This window comes from Psittacula echo (genome assembly GCF_963264785.1).
Source record: "Psittacula echo genome assembly, chromosome: 1".
NCBI classification, from domain to species: Eukaryota; Metazoa; Chordata; class Aves; order Psittaciformes; family Psittacidae; genus Psittacula; species Psittacula echo.
Genome location: NC_137735.1, coordinates 72,503,747 through 72,524,990, shown reverse-complemented (window position 1 = coordinate 72,524,990; position 21,244 = coordinate 72,503,747). Strand labels below are relative to the sequence as shown.

The following is a 21,244-nucleotide window of genomic DNA, read 5'->3' as shown; positions in this document are numbered from 1 at the left end:
AGCACTACAGCAGAGTGCCAGTACAAGTTGTACTCTGGCATGGGACTACACTACGGTCCTGGAGCTCTTTCAGGCTTTCTTGAACTTATCTTCTATAAACATTTTCCCCCCCCTTGATGTGCTGGGGCTGAAGACTCTGCCTGGCTTCCTTAAGTAGTTGGGCCCTTTTCCAGGAGAGATCTGAGACACTGTGGGCTCACCTTTAGCTTTGGCCAAGGGCAGAAGTGCTGCTATGGCTGGCTGAGTATTTGAGAAACAGAGTAGGCTGGAACTGTGGTTTTGGCAGTTACGTAAAGGATATGTGTGCTCGATGTAGGATGTGCCCATTCCTCCTTTAGAGATACCAGGTTACAGGCACTTGGCACACTGACTTTGCCCCAGTGCTCTCACTTCCATGTGAAGAAAGTAATCTGCCTCAGATTGTCAAAGAAACATACATGCGTGATGGTTTAAAAGCATGTCCTGGATAAAAGAGGGAGAGAGTCTTTTCCGAGTTGTGCAATTTGAGGAGCAAACATAGATGTTTACCCAGTGCCAAAATCTGCCCACATAAGCAGATCAGACTTTTTTTTTTCATGTTGTTCTCGAAGGTCAGAGCCTATTTTGTTTGCTGCAGGTTTTTTTGCTTAGTGAAGCAAAGCTCACAAGAGCCAGAGTAATGATTTGATGTCCACGTTTTCTTCATTCTTCACTGTGTGCTTACTTATATACATCTGTGGCAGCCTCGGCTTTGAGCAGTAGCAAAGGAGATGAAACTTCTAAATAAGCTATAACGTCCTTTGTCCATTAAAAAAAAAGTAACTTCAGAATTGCTGTTATAGATGGTACGAAATGACTTGAGGGCTGTTTACATCCTGAGCGCTTGCAGTATGTGCAGTGAAAATTTACTGTGCAGCTGTTTGAGATTCTGCCTATGAACATCTTCATGTGCAAAAACTCTGCTACCTCCTGTGACTCTCCTTGGTGTCCTGGAGTCTGAAGCAGAAATTCGGGCTGAGACACATCCAGTGTTCAAATGCAGCATTAAGGGTAGCTGATCTTTTATACTGTTTAGTTTCAAACAGCTCTGAAGGAGTAACTTATTGTAGTAAGTTAGTGTTGGATTATGAGATTGAGTCTCTGCTTTGCCAGGTGCAGCTTTTATTTGTCTCTCTCTGCCATTATGTCTCAATGTCTTACTTGCAAAATAGATAATAATACTCTACCTGATAAGGGTACTGCAGATTTTCTGATGTTTGTGCATTTCCTCCTGAGTGTGTATTTCTGAAAAGCTCTTAGCAAAGCGGAAGAGTAACAGCATGAGACTGTGTTGCATTGGGTATGTATTAATGCTGGCTGGATCAGAGAGGCAGCTAAGGCCATTTGCTGCACGGTTATGTGGCTCATTGATCTATGGGATAAACTGCCTTGTGTATCCCAATACGCCCCCCACTTTTTTGGGAGGGAGGTTAGAGAAGTGCTCAACTCCCTCTGTTGTGTAACGGTTCTTTTGTACTGGATATTCTGAGCCTCTTGTTGCAAGACCTGTTTGGTAGTGTTGAACCTTTGAATATATGTAATAGTGAAATGGAAGTATGTGAGGCTGCTTTTATTACATTTATGCCAATTAAAACTTTCTGAACTGTTTTTCTTTTGTGCTTACTTATGCAAAGAAACCATACAAAAGCTCAGCAATACATATTGCCACAGACATTCAATTTAGTTTTCCTATGTGTTAAACCCTGAATAACTTAATTTCTAAACCATGTAATTGGTAAAGTAAAATAACTGAAGTAAACAACAGTTGCCTATTTGTTTGACTTAAGTTTTCTTTATTTACAAGTAATGGCTTCTTTACACCTTTGTGGCCTTACATCTGTGTACTATTGAGCTAAAGTTACTAATATTTGAAGTAGATTTCAGGACAACTGCATCTGAAATTATTGAATTGCTAACTAGGAAATAGTGTTCAAGACCAGGCTGGACAGAGCTTTGAGCAACCTGGTCTAGTGGAAGTGTCCCTGCCCGTGGCAGGGGGTTAGAACTGGATGAGCTTTAAGGTCCCTTTCAACACAAACCGATCCGTGATTCTATGATACTATAAGAAAATTTGCCCTTAATTATGATTGACACATTCCCTAATGGGGCTTTCAAGCATGGAAACTGCTAAGCTGGTAAACTGAGGAGAGGGAGCTACAGCTATTGAAGATGAACAGAGAATCTCTTCTGCATTGTAACTTATGTCTAATTGTCCTAGCCATGTTTTCTGCCATGGAGTGTATGATCTCTTGGCCCTTGTGGCACACCTCAGCTTTGTGGTCTGGAAACAGCTTTAAATTCAATGAACTGTGAGTCGTCACATTTGGAAGAGACTGTCCCGGAGGAGACCACAAATAGAAACCACTCTAGGGTAATTCCGTAAAGTACCGAATGGAACCCAAAAGGGCCACATGGGAAGATACTTCAAAGGTTTCTGCTCTTTCCAGAAATGTTACCACAAATTGCTCAGAGCAATTGCAACAGCTGATCTTTTTTTTTTTTTTTTTTTTCCAAGTTTAATTTTTTTCTGACTCCTAAGGATCCAGAGTTGAAGCTGCCTTTTTCTTTAGATCATTTTTGGCACCAGGTTGTTACTGAAAAAAGAAATTGATATTTGTTGTGTTTCCCCAATAAACTGGTACCACTACTCCACTTTTAGCAAGCAGCTATCAGGATGTACTCTGCAATCAAAAAATCTGTAATCAGATTCTTTTGAACCCTTCTATGAGTCTTGTCACAGCACCTTTCTTTCCCTACATGATTTATGCCTGCACAAACACAATTTAATATTGAAGTTCATTTAGATTAGCCAGTGTAATGTTGCTTGATGAGCTGCCAGATAGGCACGTGTGTATACATCAACTGAGATTTGATCTGCTACTGCTAAACTCTCACTTGCCTGAGGTTTTCAGAATCCATTCTTCCTGTACTTAGGGCATTACCCTGCCTGCTAATTACTTTTCTCACCATGTACAAAATGGTGTTGTTTACCTTAAAGGTGATGCATCAGCTTCATCCTGCTTAACTCACAGACCTGCAAGTTAACCGCCTGCTTCCAGTTGTTCCCTTGAGGTTCTTGTTCTACTGTTTTCCTGTCAGCTTCTGCTTTTCAATTCGAGTAATTTAGAAACACTTGGTTTCAGTAGCTGTTCTTCTGGATTTTGGAATTTAGTAAATTTTACCTATTGGACTTACCCATTACCAGTTCACTTTCAGATGAATACACAATGTCAGCAGATGCATATCCATGTAATGACTATGTTTGCAAGAATATTTTAAGATATCTATGTGTCAAATGTCATGGAGGGATACTTTGTACTGTGTTATGTGCTACAGACCAGGCCAAAGGAGAGGATATAGTTTAATCATTAGAAACCTTGGATGGGGAGGCATGACTTTAGGTTTCTATTCTTGGTTTTAATGCTGACTTAAGATGTGACTTGTGCAAATGACTTAACCTTTGTATGCCCCTGCCTAACAAAACAGAAAATGAATATTATAATCTCTATTTCTCAAATATTGTCATTAAAAAAGACTAGACTAGTCTCCCTGTTACAACTACCATGTTTGATAGTATGCTAAATATAATGTTCTGCTGTAAAGATTCATTTTCATCCCTCTCCATCCTCATCCCTTAATGGTACAACTTCTCCTTACTGGGGTACTGGCTCATACACCCAGTTAGTAACCTCTCACAACAATTATATTTCAATAAAACAGAGGAACTATAAAACAGAAAAATGAGGCTTGTGTGCACAAGAGAAAGCACATCTTTGGAGTATGGCCCGTGAATATGCAAATCAGTCCTACAAGCAATCCTGGGAGCTTTAAACCTCAGCTTCAGAGTAAAAGAAAATAACATACTACCCAAGCTTAGTCTTTTTGGCCTCCCTAATCCAAACACACCAAAATTCAGTGCTTCTAAAGAGAAGGAAGAAAAAGCCAGAGAACCGATTAATTTTTGTGCATTATTTTGTGAAGTGGCCAGGTGCTGTGTTGCCATAAATGCTGTATTTGGATTAGACAGAACTGTGATAACTGTGTTCCTCTACAGCCCATACATGAGCTGTGTGAGCAAGTTTTATTTCTGTAGGAGTTAAAAGTATTGTGCTTAGGCAATTTGTAAGCAGCATAGATTCATATATGCATGATTCAGAACGGTGCGTGTGTCCCTCCCCCCTCCCGCTCATGTGAGTAGACCAACTAGAGACAAAATGGATCTCAATAGGATTTGGCTCAACTATGTATACACCTTATCTCACTGCAATATGCACACATCTCACAGAAGATGCTAAAGCTTTCTGGAAGTTCTTACACTTCAAGATTAAGTGTGAGCTAAAGTCTTGGCAGTGCTGGTTTGGATCTGGACTGTGTTCTTCCCCTCAAGTTTCTAATCTTCCAAATAAAGAAGGAAAAAATGGAAGTAGAAGTTCCTAAGAACTGGAACTAAAAGAGCAGAAGAGTAGTTTTGGGTTCCAAGCAATACTTGGGCTAAGTTTAATGGTGGGAAGGAACTCAACATCATTAGCTCCATCTTCCTGTGTGGAGACTGCAAGAATTAGTGGAAAAGATTCCCCCCAAAAGGCACCGATGGGCGTGGGGGGAGAGGGGAAAGAAGCAAAAGTATTTTATCAGACACTGCTGCAGCAACAGATTTTCATGAAAGGCTGGGAAAAAAGTGTTGAAAAGGCAAATTGTCTTTGTGCATTTGCTCAGAAATAAGTCAAGCAAGAGAAATCAAGAAACTATATAAAAAATCAAGGAAAAAAGAAAAATATGAGTGACTATATCTGATGAAACACCTTGGAGAAGGGACCAGAAGTTCTGTGTGGTAGTACAAAGTCTGACTCCAAGCCTTATACATATGCTTAGAATGCTCCTGGAATGGGTGTTAATACTGATGCAAAGATGACTGAAGGAGGCACACAGTCTAATGACATTATTTATCATAACAAAGTAAGAAGTAGTTCATGAGCCCCCAAGGAGCCTGCAGACCACTGAGTGAAAAAATCCTCTGACCTAACCTGTTCCAGCGTTTATACCACAGCATGGCACATGCTGTTTAGATAACACAGATCAACAAAGTTCTAGTCCCCAACCCCCTTGGCAGTATTGACAATCAGCGCATGCATGGGGTAGGCTCCTGGGAGCTCAGGAGTGAGATGATGGGTGTGTGGATGTAAGTCTGGCAATAAGCAGATTATTTATCAGATAATCTGACCTGGTCTGTCACACAGATGATCACAAGTGCCCCGAATGGCAAAGAGCTGAGGCCCTGATCCTGTGAATATGAATGGTTTTAACTGGAGTGCTGGTCTGGACATCCAGGGAAGTACAGGAGAATATAGCAAATTGGTGTGTTTTCTGATTTTCATGGAGATGAAAACAAAGAGAATCAAAGGCTTTTAGGCTCTACAACCTGAAGATGTTTCAGGCTGTTCTACATATAAACCCACAACTGTCCTATTTTCACAGTGAAAAAATATCTTGGGGCAGGGAAAGGATATTTTTGTAGTAAAGTACAACTTTTTAGGATGTGTAGCAATGCAAGTCCTGTTTCATTCTTGGGTAGGTAGGTGGGTGAGATGGCAGGATGAATGACTCCATTTGCATGGATGAGTAATGACCCAGTTCCTCTATTGAGCTAAAGCGGGATTCTCTGGCAGACTGCTGTGGAGGCTGCGTTAATTTGTATTTGCAGTTATGGGGATTACCTTCCACAGATTGCCTTAATTCTGAGATTATGCCGAATCTTCTTCATGGTATTCATTACCTCACACTGCATTTGCTCAGGAACGCTGTTCAAAAGGGGGAGTTCTTCAGTCATGGAGCACGGGTGCATGGCATGAGGTAAAGTGATTTATGTGGAAAATAAAGAAATCCGCATTCATACTTTTTTTGATAATGGGAACTTTAGCATGTAATTTGATGCCAATTTAAAATAATTTGGTTTTCTGCTAGAAAGATGTGAACTGAACCTCAGCGTGTGTTAGCTCTTTCTGGTCCTTCCTAAGTGTCAAAGTTGGGAGATGGAGGGGTAGCGCTGGGGCTGAAATGGGGACCCTGCAGTTTTATTCTTGCCCTGGCAATTACTCACTGTGTATGCGGCCGCACCATTTAACTCTTGGGTGCCTCAGTTTCTCTGCCTCAAACCCAGCACACTGTGTGTTACTCACAGGAAGCCTGTGCAGCACTGTAGTTCCTGCTTGTGAAATCGGCTGGAATTTTGGGGAGAGAAGAGGCAATGGTCGCAGGGTAACGCCAGCAGTGCCACGGGCGGGACCTGGGTGCAGACACCATTCGTTTCCCAGCTGCCAGCCCTGCGCCGTCGGCTCCTCTCGTCCTCTGCGAGCCCGCTCCAACACCAGCGCGAACGCGTTCGGACCCAGTCATCCGCGCCCCCCCGGGCTCCGGCCAAGTGGGCATAACCGGGTGCTGAGCAGCCCGCCGGCGAGCTGCCCGGGGCTTGGCGGCTGCGAGACGGGCGCGGCCCGCCAAGAGTTAACGGCGGCTCCCGCGGGGCCGTCCCCTCCCTGGCGGTACGCGATTATTATCCCCCCCCCACCCCCCCCCGCTTCCCTAGCCTTCCCGTTTTGGCAGGGGATTAAAGTAGCTCCCCCCTGTGGCAGCAGTGACCCAGAAACGAGTTTGATTCACGGAGTCCTTCCTCCATAACAAGTACAAACGTCAGTCAGAGGGAGTCTCTCTGTGTCTGTGGTGTGTGTGGCGCAGGGAGCCGCTCTCCGCGCCCGGTCCCCGGCGCCGCGCCGAACTCATGAGGCGGCCCCGAGCCCTCCGCGCAGGGGGAGCCCGGCCGCGCTACCCGCCCTCGCCGCCGCCCCGCCGCCGCCGCCAGCAGGTAACCGTGCCCGCCGCCGCCGCGCCAGCCGGGGGAAACCGCCAGCACAGCCATATTTGATGGTTTTTTTTTGTCGCTCCGGAGGCGGCGGGAGAGCAGTTCGGTGCCGAAGGTCGCTGCCTAGTGGAAATAAGATAGTACGTCATTAACATGGCGCCAAGAGCCGCGCGGCTCGGTGCCGGGCGAGGGGAGGCGGCCGACTTGCGGCTCCGCTATCCCACGAGCAACTTGTGCCGGGCCGGGGCGGGCGGGAGGGACGGGGCGGTGGGAACAGGGCGGGGAGGCTGCGCCGGCACCGGCGCCCGGCTTTTTGTTCCGCCGCCGCAGGCGAGGACCGCGCAGCTCCCGAGGTACTGCGGCCAACTGAGGCGCCGGCCCCGCGCCTCGGGCTGCGCTGGGGGAGAGCCCCAGGGGCATCGCCCGCCGCGGGAAGCGGGAAGCATTGGAGTAACTTGGTAGACAGATGGCAATAGTAGAGCGCAGGTCCTGCTCGGATGGTGATGTGTGGGAAGGGGGCGGGGGAAGCCATGGCCACTGCCTGTCACCGTGTTACCCACATGTCCACTAGACCCATCGCCGGGAGCGTGTACGTGGGGGAGGATGTGTTCAGGGTGTGCATAAGCAGCTCTGTAACTACACTGGTCCCCCCTCCCCCCTCGGGCGCACTTGGCTTTCGCTTGTAGAAAAAAAATGCTTGAAAAGCATAAAAACTGCTCATCGGTGAAATTAAGCACAAGTTGTTTTGCGCCGCAGCCGGCCAGCCGTGCACTGGCTGAACGCGGGAGGGAATGCGCTAGGGCACAGGCACCGATGGCAGCTCCGCTGGAGGCGGACAGCGGCGGGTGGTTAGCCAGAGGTGCGACCGTACCCACCCCCTGTGCCCCGGAGAGCGCACGGCGTGTCCCGCTGCGGAGCAAGTTGCGGAGCCCAGGAGTGCACGTGTTGCGAGCAGCCCCGCCGGGCAGGGGCGGCAGCGCTGCGGCCGGCAGGTGCAGGGCATCCCCGGGGAGGCGGGTGCGGTGCGAGAAGGGGCACGGGATGGTGTGAAGTGTGCAAACTCCGGCGGGGGCTCTGTGCAGGACGGAGCTCTGCCGGGGTGATCGGCGTGGCTGTGCCCGTGTTTGTTGACGAGGGAACGAAACGTCACCGGCGGTGTTGAAACGCGAACGTAACAGAGCAAGAATTCTTGCGTCGGGGAGCGGCGGCAAACGCCAGAAGTTGGTTGGGCGCCGGTCTAGGTAGCTCCGGGATCCCAGTGCAGGCGGGATGGGGCTGTGCTGAGGTAACCGCTGTGTGCCCTGCGGCGGCCCGGTCTCGGCCTCCCGTTGGAGGTGAGCGCGGTTCCAGCGGTATTCCACTTGATGAAATTAGACAAAGCCGCCCGGCTGCTGCTGCCACCCTGCTGGTCCCTGGGCTCGGGTAGCCGCCTGCGTTCCGAGGCCGTTTTGGGGTTTTATTTTAATTTTTAATTTTTGCTTTTCGCTGCCGTTCACGCCCGCCCGTTCATTAGCGATAGGCGGTGGGGCGGTCGTTATTTTGGGAGGGTGGAGGCAGAGGGTGTTTGTTTGTTTGCACCGCCTGCTGGTTGGTTTCCTGTGACAAGAGGTGATACACAGTTTCCAGAACTGTCTGGGAGTGGGAGGAGAGACAGACATAAAATGAGCTCAAGTCTCGTCCGTCCTGCTGATGCTGCTCCATCCGCGAAACCGGTGTCCCGTCTCCCCCACCGCAACGCGGGGATGGGGATGGAGGGGTCGGGAAGGTGCTTCTGCCGTTTCGGGCAGTGCCAGGGCTTTGGGGTAGAGGCAGCGGGGCTGGGGATACCAAGTTTGATTTGTGGCCGCGGCCGAGCGGATTGGTGCTGCAGGCGGCAGAGGGAGCCGAGAGGAGGACGAGGGGGCAAGCCGGGCCGTTTCGAGTGGAAACTGGCCGCCGTGCCGCTGCCCGGGAAGGTGCCACCCCGCGAAGGAGGTGCAGCGAGGCCGCTCCTCTCCTTCCTTCTGCCCGCTGCTGCCCGTGCTTCGGCGGCTCCGGGGTGGGCAGCCGCCGTCCGCCGGGCCGGGAGCTGAGGGAGAAGGAGGAGGAAGGAGCCGCCCCGAGCGGCACCCGGCCGGCAGAGAGCCGGCGAGCGAGGGGCGGTAGGCGCCGGTTTTGAATTTAGTCTTGGAGCCCCGGCTTCCACTCGCAGGAAAGGCGGCCCCTGGCCGCAGCGCCGGCTCCTTGGCATCGGTAGAGGCACTGCTCACCTGGAAGGCGGTGCAGAAGGCTACGCTTCCCGGACGAGGGCGTCCTCTCACTTGCCTCTTCCTCCGTCTCTTCCCTCTTCTGACAGCTTTATGGGGCTAGAGTTTATTAGGTTCGGCTATCGGTGAAGTCCGCGGGATTTTGAGACCTGTCACTAGCCCAGCAAGGACTGGCCATGTGTGACATAGAATCATAGAACGGTTCTGGGTTGGAAGGGGCTATAAAACTTATCCAGCTCCAACCCCCTGCCATGGGCAGGCACAATTTCCACTAGACCAGGTTGCTTCGGACCCCGTTCAGCCTGGCCTTGAACACTGCCAGGGATGGGGCAGCCACGGCTTCTCCGGACAACCTGTGCCGGGGCCTCAGCACCCTCACAGGGAAGAATTTACTTGTAATATCCAATCTCAATCTCCCCTCTGTCAGTTTAAAGCCATTCCCCCTTGTCCTGTCACTACATGCCCTTGTAAAAGGTCCCTCTCCAATGCATGGTTTGTGTGACTGCACACAAGCATTAAAAATAGATTGCTGCGTCTTGGTAGCTGTTAGGTACTATTAGAAATTCTGATAGCATTTAGCAACACATTTTAGTTGACACTTTAACATAAAAGCAGGAGAATGCTTTTATGCCAGGCTGGGTTTCGGTGTTTTTTTTTTTTTTTTTTTTTAAAGAGGAAGATTTAGCTGTGATTTAGAATAATTTCCTTTTTAAGCAGGTGCTGTCTTTTAAGTAAGTCAAAAGCTGCCCACACTTGCAAACGTAAAACCTTCGTAAAAGTTATGCCAAAATATGCTTCTTATGATTCTATTTCTAGAGGTTTCTCACACTCAGTGAGATATTGTTGAAACAGCAAGGGTCGTACGTTTTAGTGGCAGGATTTTCCCTCTGGCGTCGGATACCACTCGCTCCCTGCTTTTGAGCTATGTTTAATACATATGTTTAAAATAATAATAATAAACTCCCCTTTCCCCTCACAGCTGCAGGTTTCCCTTCCAGCTTCTCTGGTTTCATTCCCAATTCGCAGAATACTGTAAAAAAAAACAACAAAAAAAACCAAAACCAAAACAAAAAAAAAAAACAAACCAACAAAACAAAACAAAAAAAACCCCACCAAACCAAAAAACCCAAACCCTTCCAGTCTTTCCTCAGATGTGTTCTGTATGTGGTTAGTACTGCTGCTTCGTGCTCCTGTTTTCAGCTGGAGCTGACCAAGCTGACAGCTTTTTCTGTATGGAAGAGGTGAACTGCTATGGGTGCGGCGTGGGTTGCATCAATTCATGGAGCCCAGTTTATCATTGCTCAAAGTTTTGGGCAGACAGTTTCACTGGCACAGTTTGGGAATAATTTCCTGCCACTGCAGGTTGTAGGGTAGTGTTATGAGCTGACTTGCACAGGTGCATAAATAAACGTGGCTTGCTGAAAAGTGTTGGGCTCTTACATCCAAATTGTGCTTCTGCCTTTCCTTGTCAAATTTCGAATAGGTGCGCTGAAGTCAGCAGGAATATTCCTTGTGGAGAACACTCTTGGCATTGGGACATACTTTCTTACTTCATGAGACTTGGAAGATTTTTTTCTCCAAATTCAAGGTCTGTGGCTCTTTTAAACTGTGGACTGTGCTATGTAGTATTGCAGTATTTAATTAAATAACTCTTTTTGTTTCTTTGTTGACCATAAAACGTTGCTGTCGAAGCTTTCCTAGGGATTAAAGAGGAATAATAAAGTTCTACATGGATTTTACCTGTTTGTGAGATACAAGCCATGCCTTCATCTACTATCCATGTCATTAAGACTATGTCACACTTCCATTCATACAATAAGTGTTTTGAAGCGATTTCTTGTTTACTAGAGATAATTAGGTCTTAGTTTCGTTGCAGTTAGTGGGTTATTTTCAGTAAAAGCCAGTTTTTCAGTTTGTCTTCAGGGTGTACGTCTGTCATAATTCTGCTTTCTTCCCATTCTGTCTCTGCAGCTGTTCAGTGCAGTTCATTGTAGCGACACACGTTAGCATGGTTACAGTTAATTGTCAGGGCTTCAGTTATACACTCCTTTTACCCAGAGGTTTATACAGCCCTTGAAAATACTTTAGTAAGAGTTGTGCTATGTAAAACCTTTGACCTGAGGATATAGGGTTTTTTTTCATGTATAATTATTTTTCAAAACCTGGTTCTGTTTAGCTATTTGCATAACAAAGAGTGACACACTTTATATCTTCCTATTTGATCATGTCTCTCTACTGGGGTCAGACAGAGAGGAAAAAGTGTAGGGTGTTCTTAAGCGTGCAGTAATAACATAGAAAGTTCTGTGATGTGTTGCACATGGGCGTACTGCTTTGCCAGCTTTATGGGGGTTTCTGCTCTGAAGAAGCTAGGAATAAGGATTTGGATTTTTTTTTTTCACTCTTAACCTGTGCAACTCCTGGGACTTCAGTGTGGAAGAAATAAAAGTAAGAAGAAGGATCTTGGTGTTACTGCCCAGAATGGTTTGTGACTTTTGTTGGTTCTATGATCAGAGGAGCATGATAATGCTTACTGGTAAAAACAGTGATCAGTGTATTTGCTGTACCGTGTCATGCTGCTAGTTCTAACCCGCTGTACTGCATCTACCAGCAGATACTTGGAAGTGGACAGCAATGTCTGTATTCCTAACTGTGTCTAGTTACTTGTGTAGAATTAGATGTTTGTTACTCACCTCCACAAGGATATGTAAATCCAAATGTGATTTTGTAGCCTGACATTGATTATATGAATATCATCCAGTCATTCCGTTTGCATAGCATTTTACAAGTATATTAGGTAAGGTTTAGTGCTTTCTCCAAAATGCAGTAGCCAGAAGAAACATTTCACGCAGTGTAATCTTACCTTTAAAAATGTGCCATGTAAATTATAGCAGTTGTACCATGTAAATCCAGAGTTATATTTGTATGTTTGAAGTTTGTACCTGATCAATGAGTAAAGCTTCGCTTCCAGAGCTAGCATGATGAGAAAGCATGGAAGAGCCGCTGATGACTGTGGTTGAAGGCTGGCGTTTGCCTTAGTCCATGTGTGTGTTTTGTTGTTGTCTGTGTGTTGATCTCTCTCTCCCTTTCTCCCCTTTCCCCCCAATAAATGGGTAAATGTTATAATAGAGTCCTCAGGAGAAATAACTATCAGCAGATAACTGTCAGCATGCTGTGTGTTGGTCTGTCTGATTTCTGAACGGATGCTTTTAAAGTGAAGAAGCAATCATCTTTTCAAGAAATGAAACTGAAACGTCAAGCCAAAGTTGTTGGGTTATTTACAAGTGTCACTAAAGTCTTGGGAAATGTTTGGCATGGTGATGCAGGACTCTAGGGCTGCTGGACTCTTGTAGCTTCCCAAGTGTGGGCTCCCTCTGTAGGTGAACAGTATATGGGTAAATGCCCTTTTGGGGTAAGAATTTGGGAAAAACTTCTGTACAAATTTTGTGATGGGAGACACAGGGCTCAGGGGCACTGCTTGGTTGGCTGCTTCCTTGCTTCATTTTGTGAAGGGGATTGGCAGGTTATTCTGAAGCATGTGTGGGTGCAGTGAATGTTCTGTGGAAGCTTCTGGGCTAAACAGCAATTATGTGGTTGCATGCAGTCGTTGGGAATTACACTTGGTAACCTGGGTGGTCTCTTCCTGTCCTGCAAGTGCTGTAGACCGGGTGCATAGTTTTTACTGCTATTGGTATGAATTTTAAAGCTTGTCTTAAATATTTCACCCTTTTTATGCTTATTTTACTTACAGGTATGGTAATCACAGCCAATATGTGCCATTAAACTAGCTGTGATGCAGTCAGTCTTGATGAACCTGTATTTACTTCTGACGCATTGGAATTGACAGGTGTACTTTAGTTTCAGAATACGTTTTAATGAGCTCAGAGTTGGACCAGATGCATTGTATATGCACCTGGGTATAGTAAGTGTGGGTCATAATAAAGTCAGGTGAAAAATGACAACATTTTCATGGCTGTGAAGGGCAAGAAATTAAAGGGAAAGTAATATTTCTGGCCCTCAAATCTCAGATAAGGAAAGGAAAGAGAAGGAAATAAGTAATTTTACTGAGAAGTTTGATAGCTCTTCCCTTCTGCCTTTTTCAGTGTGATAGTGATACCTCCTTATTTTTAGTTAATGAAAAGAGTTACTACAGGTTTGTTGTTTGGTTTTGGTTTTGTTTTTTTTTTTTCTCCATTCTTCTTGAAGATTACAAAAGTGTTACTTGAATTCACAGGTATTCTCTAAACATGCTGGGAAAATGTGATTGAACAAGGAAAGCCTGTGCCTTCGGTCTGCACCTAACCATCACTGGGTTTATTTCAGATGTGGTTCTTGTGTGACTTTGAGGTCACCATCACCCAATAGAAACCAGTAGTCTTTGAGCTACAGGCACTATGGGACCCTAAAGGACAGCAGCATTTCAATCTGTGTGGTTGTAGTTCTTACTAGCTGTTGTAGTGTTATCTCTAGAATGTGTTTTCTGAACTGTGGATATGAACATCTGGTGGGAACAGTGTAAAATTATTTTAGAAGTTAAAAAAAGCTGTTTTATTATAATGGCAAAATTCCAGGGCATTGATCTTGGGAGGTTTGAGACTTGCTCTAAGAAACTGAATGCTCCTTTTTCCATCTGCGATTTAGCTCCCTGTGAACTCAGGTTCAAAGATGAGAAAATGAGGTCCCTGGATTTTAACTCCCCACCCTTCTATAAAGGACTCTCACAGAAGCTTCATCAGATGGTGTATTTCTTTGACTGTTATTTTTGAGAACACAAGCTTTTCTCAGGCCAACTTCAGAAACCTCACCAGAGTGGACAAGGAAATGAGCTGTCTTACCTAATATTCTATACTGCAGGGAAGTAGCTTCTGTTCTGTCTTCTCTTTTTTCCTGCAGAACTATGGGGAGTGTTTGGATGGAGAGGTGTGAATACCACTCTTTCCTTTAAAGAATACCAACAACAAAACTGTTTAGTTTGTTGGGGACTTTTTTAAGTACCAGGTAGGAAGGAGAAGCTTCCTGGTCTTCCCTTACTTTGTGAATTTGCAGAAAGTAGGGATGGGAAAAGATGAACTCAAACCACATGTATCCAGAAAGATGTGGAGGAGTAGGATGTCAAATTTTCTTACTCCTTGCAAGGTCATGAGTGTGTCTCAGTGTATATACACTATGCTACTTTGCATTATGGTACATAGTATGTTTAGACTGTGCAGCAATGAACCAAGAAATGAAGATTTTTGACCAGGAATATCCCAGCTACATTTGTGAGATAACTTATTTTTTTATTTTCTTCCGTATCCTTGGCCTTGTAGCAGCTAATTGATTTTTTCGGTCTTGGCCTGTTCTAGACCTGAATGTTGGCTTTCTGTGATACATGATTGTGTCAGAACTTGGCTCTGGACCTACTACATTTATACCAGATGTGTATTCAGATGACTTTGATGGTCCAGGGTGATCTGTGTATTTATTCATTGGCAGCATTTCTGCCTGCCATACACACAGAGTTCTGGTCTGCTTCAAAGCAATTCTTTCGGAGGGAATTCTAGCACTGTAAGAGGTTGCCATTTATGATTCTTTATTCTCTGGCGTTAGACATTATCTGTGAACTTCTACTCTGTGAAATGATAACAAAAGGTTTTGGTGAAGTGAACCATTCAGTTTACCTTCACTGAGTGAAGTTTGCAGCTCAAAACTGTTAAAAGTTTCACAGACAACCATGTTAAATCCCACTCTGAAAGGTAACTTTCTGGGAGGGAGGCTTTCCCCCACCTCTGTTTGCAAGTATATTGTAAAAAAGGAAGGCTCCGTGAAAAGAGTTTTGTTGAAGGCTTTTTAAGAAATCTCAGCTCATGTGAAAATGAGGTTAGATTTTCTGCACCTACCTAGAAGCAAAGAAGTATTTCAGTATCATGATTTCCAAATCTGTGTCTCTGAGGTATGTATGAGGGCTTTGCTGTTAGCAGAACACTCAGACCTTATTGATACTCTGATTGATACGTGGTAAGTACAGAATCAAGGGATTTGATCTGCTTCTAGAATGGTTGTCATTTTAACTCATGGTGGATGTGTCGTTCTACACTTGTCATGTTTTTTCTGCTCTTCAGCTTACACCTTTTAATAGCTTTATACATGTAGATGCGCACTAGCTATTTACAGCTTCTTTAATTTTTCTGAATTTGATTTCATTCCACAGAGAATACTTGTGAAAATACCAACACCCTGTGAATAGCAGTTAAAAAGATACTGAACTTTTTGTCTTTACATCACTGGCTCATGTGCAGTTGAACTCAATATTGGTAGAAGTCTGGCAGTTTATAGGAGCTTCTGTGCAGTCAGTTGGTGGTCTGATTCCTGCAGAACAGTGTTGGGCATGGTGCTAGAAATGTGCCTGCAGGAGGAATTAACGCTTTCACTGGAGAGGGTGGTGCTTTCCAAGGCATAGGTGATGCATGTTTAGTTAATGTGGGAGAACTTGGCTGGCTACTGCTGATACTTCTTTCATATGTATATATATAAATGCACACACATATATATGTGGATGACTTTAAACTTTGATTTTGTAAATCTGGCACTTTAAACAGGAATAAAATGGTTCCAGTACCATATTAGCCAGAGCAAATATTTACACAAGCAGTACAAATGTTATTGTATTCCAAATCCAGTGTCAGAATGGGCAGGGGAAGTCAATCACATTGACTGCAGCTATTCAGTGATTTTAAGACCTCTCAGAACAAAATATGCTCTTGCTTATGGGTGAAAGTGTTGGTGGGGCTGTCATTGATACTCTCCAATCTTGTTCACTTGCTCATCTGATGACTGCCTAATTAAGCATCCCTAAGAGAGTCTCTGTTCGTATTTCAGATGCTGTTTAAAGTTGTTTGTTTTCCTTTGTGTGCTGTAAATCCTCAAATGCCATCAGAAACACAACTTGATGACTGTGTATTATTATCTTGGGTTAAGTGCTGTCTCATTGCTTTGCAGGCTGCCTGCTGTTTCCCGGGGAGATCATGAAACGACGTCGGCTTCCTAGCAGCAGTGAAGATTCTGATGACAATGGCAGTAAGTGCTCCTTTGTTGTACAGTGCAATAGGTTATGAGTTTGAAAACACATTTTAATGCAGTGTTTTATCTGACAGAGGTATTTTGCATATTGGTTGGACTGGTAGGAAATGTGTATTATAAGGATTTAGTTATTCGAGTGCAGATGGACAGAAAATTGGGGATTCCCCCCACTGCATTGACTGTACAGTGTTAGCTGGTAAGAGGAACAAGTGAAAAAGTAGTTGTCTTCTTTAAAATCTTTGCAAGCAGCATAATTTATCATTGCAAGGACAAAATTTGCATGGAGACATCTGCTGACATTGTCCACAGCTTAGTATCTAATAGGAGTTGGCATTAGGATTCTCATACTCTCATATGCAATGGAAGGGTATATTGCTTCCAACTTCAGTAGGAAAGATTGATGGTGCATAAAAGTTGTGCCTTACTTCATTTGAAGATTATCTTATTTGAGGAATAACTTTAAAGAATTTGAATTCAGTAGGTCAGTAATTTGGATACAGAATGTATTTAGTTTTTTAACTCCTTCTGTGCTGACATAACTAACATTGAGCTCTTAATGGTGTTTTGGATTCCAGAGATTGATAATCTTCCATTAAGCAGGAAAAAAAGGGGGGGGGGGGCAGGGAGAGAGGAAGGTAAAATGGCAGTTTGGGAAGTGTGCCAGGGTGTTTCATTTACCCAAACAAGCAAGCTGATTATACCTGACAATAGTGCAGCCTAGCCAGTTGTCAGAGAGATTTCCCTGGTTTTAATTTGATCTCTCTGGGTGCACATCTTCAAATCTGAAGTCTTTTATGAGACTTCAGTTTGAAATGTAACAGAAAATGATCAGGGAGGTTTTCCAGGTGCTTCTGAAAGCTTTGCTCTGAGAAGCAGAGCTGCAGCTGTGCTACACTGTGGCCCTGCACAGGTGACTACTTCACCTGCATTTCTTAGGTGTGTCTGTGCTGCATGGGAGTCTGCTCAGGTCTGGCCAGATCTGCACCCTGAAAACCCTAGGCAAACTCTTGCTGACACGAAGTAGTGGTAAAAGGATTGGAGGAGGTGAGAACTAGCAAGCCAATAGGAGTTCGTCCAAATGAGGATTGAGTAAAATGTGGTAAAGAGGTGTGGGATTTGGCTTGGTTTTGGAGAGCTACCTGCAGTTGAGGGATTTTGGAAGACAAAAATGGGTGATTCAGACCTGTTTTTTCTGGGTTAGAAGATTACTTGAGGTTTAAGAAATTGAAGTTGGTGTATTTCCTCAAATGTAACGCATACTTCCCCAAAACAAAGTTGTGTTTTTACTTGTAAGAGAGACAGGTAGCTGCAAATGTGAGGGCTTTCATTATAATTTTGCTTTACCTTTTTTTTTTTTTTTCCCATTCCCTAGGAGCTTTGTATAATAGTGTTCCATTTTGATAATACTGGTGTTTATTTTCACTCTTACTTTTACAATTCAATCCCCTCATGTGCCTTGTGTTAGAGGTTTTGCCAGGTAAAATATGAAGGAGATAATTTTGGAATTGAAGTTCTGACACAGATACAGTTGACTGATCTGTTGCTGATTATGGTGCTTGTTTGCAATGTCATTTGATATATAGCAATCTGGAATAGAGCTGTCAACTTACAGAATTATGTTTCCCAAAAAGCTGTATTTTCATCTGTTCCAGAGGTCAAGATCTAAGGAAATGAGTTAGGGAAACAAAACCAAATCCTTGCTCTTTTAGGATCTGTCTGCGTTAAAGCCTAACTATTTGTTGAATAAGTTACATGGCAAAAGGCAGTTTAAAAGTATTTTCAAGTACTGATTGAAATATATACTGCTTCCCTTTCATTAGGCTTCTTTTCCCTTGATTTGATTATGGGTTTTTTTTTCCCCTTGTGAAGTTAGTGGTCAGATTTAGGTACAGGCTCCTGTATTCATTCTGTGTTCAAAAAGATCAAGGATTAATAATCAGAAGCTGAGATACAGTGTAGGGACAGTGTCTGAGTCTTTCTGTCACTCACACTTGGCTGAGTACAGCGCTCAGGCCCTTTCCACTTTTCGTGCTACAGGGATGCCAGTAGTTCCTCCCAGCTATGTGTGAATGGCAAAGGTCTCCTCTAACAGGTCTCACCTTCATTTAATCTTTAGTAGTTTTCAGTAGAATTACTGATTACTCTGACAATGTTAATTTCAGTGTACGGATAGTAGTGTTAGAAGGGGAAGCAAATTTTGTTGCCTGAAAAAACGAAAGGTAAAAATTTCTGTGCTCTGTGTTGAAGGCTTTAAGTTTTTTCACTAGCTGTTCTTCCTTCTTGGAGTTCCCAGAGTCAGAAAACAATTAAATAGACTATTCTGAGCACTTCAGACAGCCATCTTCTTGTTGAAAAGTTGGAATTGTAATCAACACTTAGTTGGAATCCTGTTGCCAAGCATCTGCTTCCCTTTGGTCAGTGGCACCTCTTGACCCTTCAGTGCACTTGTTGAATTCCCATCATACTGAACTCAGTGGTCCTTCAGCTTATTGCTCAGCACTGCTGTCCCTCATCTCATATGGTGAGAATTTGGCCTCCATCTCTTGGGTTTCCTCAGTTCTGAAGCTGAGTTTTCATACTGTGCATTAGGAGACTGTGTGATCAGGCATCTTGGCTTGATCACAAGTGTCACTGGATAAATGTGGTTGAAGTAACCTGAATGAGGATGCTTGACTGGGGTAGACTCCAGCACGTAGACCCGGAAAATATTTTGACATGAAGAAATACACATTCTGCATTATTGAACTCAGGAACCTGAATATTTATAAGGTAATAATAATACTACTACTAATAATGGAAGTTATGGAAAAAGAATGAACATACAAAAACTGTTCTCCGTTAATTGAACTGAATCAGTTTCCTTGGTAGTCACAAAGTTACAGCAAAATAAGCCTCATATCCTAAACACTAAAAATGTATTATGCTGAAGATATGTGTACCTGTAGTTCTTCAGGGGCACTCTCCTTCTGTGAGCTGACAGAAGGGAGGATCATTTTCGTTTAGGAGTGAAATACAGGACAGAAGAAAGCTTAACTACATGGCTGCAGTCTTTGAGTACATACATGCATTTACTGACTTATGTCAGATATTTTAGTGTGGGTGGTTATATAGTAGTTGCAGTATTTTAAAGCCTTACACCTTAAAGACAGAACCCTTACTTTTTTCATCTCTTCTTTTTTGCCCTCTGATTTGGTTCTTTCCCAAAAGCCAAGTGCAGACTTCAAACCCCGCAAAGTATTTATTTTATGTCCTTCAGTCTAACTGCTGTAAATCTTTAAGCTGCATCCCCTTAAAATCAGAGTTCTAAACCCTCATTTAGACATGAGGCCAAAATAGCATATTTGAAGCCGTGAGCAAGAGGTATCAGTGCAAGTTGTACACAGCAGTTCCACAGTTAGCCCCTGCATATCCCAGTGTGTTCCCAGAGATTTTGTTTTCTAAAATCATAGGTCACTTCTGAATATTCTATTCATGAAAGATAATTGAATGAAAAATGGCTGCAGATATAGTTCTGGATTTTGAGCTTATGTCTAAATACAGAAAAATGGTATTGGGCAAGGCTTGCGGAAGGGTTTAAGATGATTGGCACCTGAAAGTGATCCTTTTTTTGTCATCTGGCAGCTTGTTAGTTTCTGTCCCTTTCCAGGTAGCACATTACAGCAGCTTCAGTAGATGTTAATATGAGCCAGGGCCATTATAAAAGCCTGGTGATATGCATGCCACCTTCTTCAAAACCTGTATTAAGTGCATTAGTAATGTTTACTTCAAACTCAGTCATGTCCTTGTTACCTGCATGGCTGGCTAGTGCTTTCGTAGTTCTTGAGCAATTGTTCCATTGTATTTCTGCTTGCTCCTCCTTTGCAAAAACTCCTCTTTATGATTCTGGGTCTTACTGTAATCAAATGGTAGATACTGACGCTGTTTTATCTTTCCTGCTCAGTCTTGACCTGGCTTTTTAACCTTGTTGGTGTGTAGATCTGCAAAAGTGGTTTGTGCTGAATGTTCCATGTGCTTTGCTTCCTGGCGAGGTAAAGTTGTGCAGGGAGTAGTTTTCATTTATAGCTTCAGGGCATTCCTTTCACACAAATTGCTTGGACAATTGTACTGTAGGGATCTTGGGTGAAATCCAGGCTTTCCTTGATGTCAGAGTTTGGTTGGTGTTTTCCATGAGTAAGGAATTCAGAGCATGGTTTTCTCCACACTTTACTGGCTCCCAAGATGCTTCTTCATTTATTCGTGGAGGGGTCATCAATTCATCATACTCCTACATGCAGAGTATCTGAGAGAAAAACTGAAGATGCTTGCAGACAAAAAGTACTTGTAAGATTTACAAGGTTTCACATCAGTTTCGAGAAATGAAAGATTTAATACTTACGGATTATGGAATATAGTTCTGTAAATTAGATGGACCCTTATTCTATCTTTGCTAAACAAATGTTACTTTAAAGTTAAACTCACTTTGCCAATATCCATTGCTCTGGCTGAACGATGGGGATCTTAGGTTTAGAAAGGGCTTTTCATCCCAATGGATTTCCATTGTATTTGAGATGGATCCCAGAGTGCCTTCACAAAGGTTGCTGAGTACATAACCTCAGGTGTGTACATCATTTACCAGGGAATTGCAGCTGCTGCTGGCCTGAGGTGTGGCACTTACTTAGCAGTATGAGTAACGCTGTGCACCATTTTATCGAAAGGAAGTGAAGGACATGTTTTGGTTTTCGGTTGAACTGGCTGGTAGGTGAGGGATAGTGATAAATAGTGGAATGTAATGTAGTTACAGTGTGAGAATTTGGGCAAAGTAGCAAGTTTAGTGGTTACTACTGTGCTTTTCGACAAGGGTTTTGGCCTTCAGATTTGATGCTGAGTGGTCAGAACTAGCATCTCATGTGAAGGTTATGTTCACCGGGGTGGTGTGGCTTTTGGTGAAGTTGTTGCTCTTTTGAGTGATTTGAAAGACTTACCTGGGCTTTTAGGATGTTGCATCTGAGGAAGGGATGTCACATAATCATCGCAACCATATTGGGAGGCGTACACCTTTCTTTACAAGACTGCTAATGTTGAATACATC

General features: G+C 44.0%; 1 protein-coding gene across 4 annotated transcripts in view; it reads left to right on the top strand.

Annotated features, from left to right (window-relative positions):
• Positions 1-6,630: 6,630 nt before the first annotated feature.
• The window catches only part of JADE1 (jade family PHD finger 1), a 42,533-nt gene continuing 27,919 nt past the window's right edge, over positions 6,631-21,244 (top strand). The window contains exons 1-3 of one of the 4 annotated variants that reach the window (XM_080614065.1): positions 8,186-8,208; positions 10,604-10,708; positions 16,096-16,173. In XM_080614065.1, the coding sequence (XP_080470191.1) occupies positions 16,122-16,173 (52 nt within the window). In that variant the 5' untranslated portion in view covers positions 8,186-8,208; positions 10,604-10,708; positions 16,096-16,121. Of the gene's footprint in view, positions 6,878-7,666; positions 7,867-7,939; positions 8,209-10,603; positions 10,709-16,095; positions 16,174-21,244 lie in introns of those variants that run through there. The other 3 variants (XM_080614064.1, XM_080614067.1, XM_080614066.1) reach the window with 3 other exon arrangements.